Source organism: Varroa jacobsoni, unplaced genomic scaffold (genome assembly GCF_002532875.2).
Source record: "Varroa jacobsoni isolate VJ856 unplaced genomic scaffold, vjacob_1.0 contig03348, whole genome shotgun sequence".
Taxonomy (NCBI): Eukaryota; Metazoa; Arthropoda; class Arachnida; order Mesostigmata; family Varroidae; genus Varroa; species Varroa jacobsoni.
The window spans coordinates 3,456-8,816 of NW_019215006.1; the positions used below are offsets into that span (position 1 = coordinate 3,456).

At 42.2% G+C, this 5,361-nt stretch overlaps 1 protein-coding gene across 1 annotated transcript; it reads left to right on the plus strand.

Annotated features, from left to right (window-relative positions):
- The first annotated feature begins 204 nt into the window (after nucleotides 1-204).
- On the plus strand, nucleotides 205-4,294 carry LOC111272813 (uncharacterized). The gene has a single exon (XM_022854453.2). It carries the CDS (start codon nucleotides 2,009-2,011, stop codon nucleotides 3,614-3,616), a length of 1,608 nt encoding a protein of 535 aa, XP_022710188.1. The 5' UTR covers nucleotides 205-2,008; the 3' UTR covers nucleotides 3,617-4,294.
- The last annotated feature ends 1,067 nt before the right edge of the window (nucleotides 4,295-5,361 follow it).

Below are 5,361 nucleotides of genomic sequence, written 5' to 3' on the forward strand. Positions count from 1 at the left end.
ATATATTGAGTAGACATTTTTTGATCACATGCAAGCGATAGAAATATGATTTTTCTCTTTGTCATACTGGGTTAGGGCTTGCAATAACAACAGAATAGATACCCTGAAACGATCAATTGAATCCTTCGAACGAAAGCGCCAACCGCGCATCTAAAAACAGAGGGAACTTCTATCTTTTACTTTGATGTGTATCATATAGCGCTCTTTGAATCGGCTGCCGCAACAAGGCCAACAAATTGATCGATTATGATATATTAATTTTCGGAAATAAGAGCATGACTTTGGTGTGAAGCATCCATTTTCGGTTGCAATTTACGTGTCGAAATCGTGGAGCACGGTTTCCAGATGTACTATGAGCAAGACGGAGACAATTTACACCAACTGGTTTATAGTTTATGGTTGATATAGAAAAACAAAATAAAGAAGCCCCCGATTAATCACTCGTGTGCATTTCATGCGAGGCTCAAATGGAGCACAAAAATGACGGCGGTCGACCCCATGACAAAATATTGGGGTCGCAAAAATTTTGCACAACTTCGAAAAAAACGGATTCAGAGAGTTGTTGTTATTATTTTTAAGGGATAACTAATATATTGGGTCGCTGACAATGGTTGAATAGTGCGTTTCAAATAGTAAATACAAAAGCAAATAGAACTTGTACTTGCCTATTTTATATAAAGGAGCAGCACAAGTGGCGATGTTAGGCTGAGTATGTGTCATCGATGCGTTATAAGCAAAAAAGCATATTAACAGAGATCGAGTGCATAACATCTGCAAAGGTTTCATTTGTGTAAAAATGAAGCTACTTGGGCGTCTGGAAGGGTCGCTATATCCTTCACTTTTTTTGATGTCAAAATTAATTAAATAATTTTCTCTTGTTTTTATTTACCTTTATTTTTTTTTGCTTATCATTTACCTCGTGCTGAGTACGTGCGTAGGTGCCACTCTGCTTCAGAGCTCACGATTACGAACTGATGAAACGTTTTGCGGATTAATTCTGGTAAAATATAACCATTTGTCTAAAAAGGTTCCAAGCACTTCAGAAACAATTAAGATATATTGGAGCAACAACAACGACTTCCAGAACGCTGGCGGAATAAATAGGTGGGTCTTGTGAGTATCCAAGTATCCTCACAATTACTAGACAATAACGAACATCATTGGAGGCAGTGCAGAAACGTTTCCCGAACAAGAGTCTTTCCCGCGAAGGCGCATTGTTATTGGAAGAACCAGGGAAGGTCCATCTAAAGCCCAAAAAGCGACTATTTTCCACCGACATTAACTTCCGTCTACAAATCATTAATCGTACGTTCGGTCGTCGTGCCGTCTCAAGCCGGGCACCTGTCTATCCAAAATACATACCTGGCCATGAGTGCTTTTTATCCCTAAGTTCATCTACGTTGTCGATAAATCGAGTTTCTGTTCAGCGTATCTTCCTAAATAGCTTCTTTAGATAATTCCAATTTTTTCTACCAATTCTTCTATTACTATCATAAATGACACCTAATAAAAGAAGAAAACCAATTCAGCTCTATATATGGTTTGTTGATTTGGTTTATAATCGGCTACCTCAAATTAGCAGTCTGGTATACCTGTGAAGTAAACAGTATGAAGTCAACAGTCCGGAATGGGTAATTCAACGGTTTTTAAATTCCGCGCGTTTACGAATTGGGCGGAGACCGCCCGCTTGTATTACATTCTAATATAAGAGATTTCCATCTAAGATTCGCAGCAGATACAGGCTGTTCAAAAGCGAGCAATATGTTAACGCAATGGGGCACGGGCGGGGAACCCTATGGCTCGAGGATAACGAACGTCGTCTTGCTAAATCTATTCTATACAATATCATAAACACATACAAAATATTCATTATAGCATTGTTTTCAGCGTTGTTTCCGAAGTAAAATGTTGTCACAGGCACAGCTTTCGTAGTAGCTCCCATGTACAGGCTTGATTTATAGTATTCCCAAAATAGGCGTCTCGTTAGTGTGGTAATAGGTCGCCTGCGATGGGATGGGCGATCCTAGTGCTATGTGTCGCTGTTGCCTTGGTCATTCTGTTTCTTGGGCTAGTTTTTTTGTACTTGCTAGCAGAAGGACCGACTCCCGAACAGGCGGAGGCAGCTACGCGTCAAACGCCAATATTATCAGAACCGCATGTGGTTCGGCCCCCAAGAAAACGACGACAACTTACTCCGGAGGAAGAACTCCATAAACTTGAGCAACTCTATGAACTGAAAAAGGACATTATAGAACGAAAAGGTGCTTTTGAATCTTCCCTATCGGCTTCTCTCGAAGTTCTCGAGACCAGGGATCACCCATCCCCAAAGTACCGACGTAAGATCACAAGGCGTGAGTTTCCTTCTGAGACTCCATCTGTTACTCCGAGTGTAAAAGAGAAGCCAGAAGGACGAGAGGTAGTGCCGCCAGAAACTAAAAAGAAGGATTCTGATGTAAAAACAGAAAAGCCGGTAAAAAAATCCGAGAAAAAAATTAAATCCGTATCCCCAACAACTAAGAGGGGAAAGAAAGAATCGGTCATCAAAAAATCGAAGCGAAGTAGAAAGCATACCAGATGGCCAAAATCTGTAGTTGTTGTCAAGGAAGCTCGGCGGGATACTCAAAAGAGGGTTTCAGTGAAACCAGAAAAGCCTCCTATTAAAGAGCAGGAACAGCCCGCTAGCAAAAAACCTCCGAGCGAAGAGCGCCCTATTAAGGAAGCGCCAACCCAGGAACGCCCAAGTAAAGAGAGTAGACCTAGTGAGGAGAGACTTAGCTCGGAGTCATCAAGCGAGGAGCTCCCTAGCTCGGACCTATCAAGCAAGGAATTTTCAAGCTCGGATATACCGAGCATGGAACTACCCGCTAAAACAGAACCGGCACAAAAATTATCAGCCCAAGAACGGTTAAGTGAAGAACTGTCAAGCAAAGAATCACCTACACCGTCTACACCAGAACTGCCTACCACAGAAACGCTTAAAATACCAGAGGTTAAAAAAGAACAACCCAGCCGCTATGTAGTAGGTCAAGTATCAGCTTATACCTCGGTTTCAGATCAAACGTTGCTTGGGGACACTTCGACGATTACACCGTCGCAACCTCCACCTCCAAAAGACGAAGACGTGAAGCCACAGGAGGATGTTGATACTCGAACATTGCATAGAATTCCGGAACAACTGACTAAGCCAATACCGGTTCAGCTCCTCAAGACACAGGCCATACCTGGAGGGGAACCAGTTTCTAAAAAAGGCAAACCGAAATCACCTAAGAAAGCTAAGGGAAAGGCAAAATCGGCGAAAAAGAAAAAAGGCAAAGATGGAAGAAAGAAACAAAGGGCAAAGTCGCCGAAGGAGAAAAAAGGTCAGAAAGCAAAATCACCTAAAAAAGGTAAGAATGCAAAAACACAATCACCAAAGGCTAAATCGCCAAAGAAAGGCGAACCTTCAAAGCAAAAGTCACCAAAAAAAAGACCAGCCAAAATGTCAAAATCACCGAAGTCGCCTAAAAAAGGAAAAGCGCCCCCGAAAGGAAAGTCGACAAAGCAGCAATCGCCGCGCCCAAATCAAGGATCCCCAAAAGGCAAAAAAGGCAAGAAAAAACGCAAACCAAAGAAGTGAAGTTATAAAAAGAAGTTGATTCGGGAAAGCGTAGAAAGATCCGAAAATAGCGTTGGAGAATGCCTACAATGACAGCTACTACCAAAGATGGCCGCGCACGAAGATGAATCAAGGCGAGCGAGGTCGCTTACCAGTAGCTATCATCACCGAGTGATAATCTTCATTACTACTGCTACCACAACAATACAGCGATCATCTTCAGTTGTTCGTCAATATATGACAAAGTTATATGATAAATTGCTGTTGATGATCTTCATCCTAAGGGAAATCCATGGAACCTTGGAGCTGGATACATTGTCGGCACTGGGTATATCAGCCGCTCGGTATTCATTCGCGCCTGATCACTCGAGTAGGTCATCGCCTGTAATGTCATTGTGATCGCCGTTGTTCTAGCGACTCTACTTCATAGAAATCGGATGATTATGGTCAGTCATTGCAGGAATCGAGATGAGAATGATGATGATGATGACAGTGGTTTTGGGGATGAAAGTTGCAGGATATAGTTGTTGTTTTAAGTTACGGGAATACCCTAACTAAGTGTTTAGGCTTATTAGACCCGTTTCGTTCGATCGATTTTGAAGGCTTCTGTGCAGATCTACGTAGTTGTTAAGAGGTGTAAAATTTTTTGACGTGTCGTTGGCCTCGTAACAAAATAAATAGACCAAAAAACTGCATGCAGATTTCGGGTAAGTGTTATTCTTTCTTTTAACAGGTAGTAACGTTCGATGTTTAGCCATTGCCAAGCCGGCATAAAGGTCAAATCGCAGCCCGACTGATGGATCATCAAGCTAAGAAGGACCAGTCGATATCGAACGAAATTCGCTAAAGTCACTGTCGAGAGGCGCACGGGTATTGGCGATGGGACTGGAAAACAGATAACAGCGTTGTAACAAGCTCGCACTGGATTTATCTGGTAGTGTGACTTGGCTGACGTATCTTACCTTCTAAACTGTAGGTAATCTGTTTTTCAATTTCACTTCTTAACAGAACAGAGTTTAGAGCCCTCTTCTGTTCTACAAAACGCGCAAATTAAGTCGAAGGCCTTAGCAGGCTCTATATAGAAAAGGTCGATTACCTTCTTTCTTGTAGCTTTGTTTACGAATTACGTTGGCTAGGAACCCAATTAATCGTCACTCTGTATGTAGTTTAGTGAAAAACTGGTTGCTAAAGCAAAACACTTGAGGTAGCGGATACCATTTGATGATTGCTTATATATATATATGCCATAAAAAGCAGAAGTACGCTGTACAGATAGAAAATCCGACATTTTCTCACTTCTTGCATTTTTCATAGTATGAAAACGGTAGTAAGCTTAAGCTCAGACAAGGGAACTGCTTATCCTGGCCGAATGATATCTGTCCGGTCTTACGTGCCGTTAAAAAACGTGGCTTCGCACTAAGCTTTTGTTCGTACAACGTTGAGCGATTATTTTTGACGTTTCCGTTGGCGATGTCATCAGTCTGTTCGATGATCAGTAGAACCTATGGATCGATCAGAGCGTGCGGGGACCAGCAAGAGGCGATATGCAGCTGGTGGTTGTTAGTCCAGTCATGTAAGATGTTTCACTCGAGGCCGACCTCCACCGTTCGGCTTGCTTCCTTATCATTCTCGTACAGCAGCGAGATAACGACAAATTCCGACTCTCATGCCATACTATCTTGCCAATATGGTTTCCTTTACTCATGTGGAATGCGCCACCCTTATCTTTTGCGCTAAGATAATATCCGCTCACATGACGAAGACCA

Coding starts and splice junctions, on each gene's coding strand:
- LOC111272813 (XM_022854453.2), top strand. CDS start 2,009: ATGGGATGGGCGATCCTAGTGCTATGTGTCGCTGTTGCCTTGGTCATT.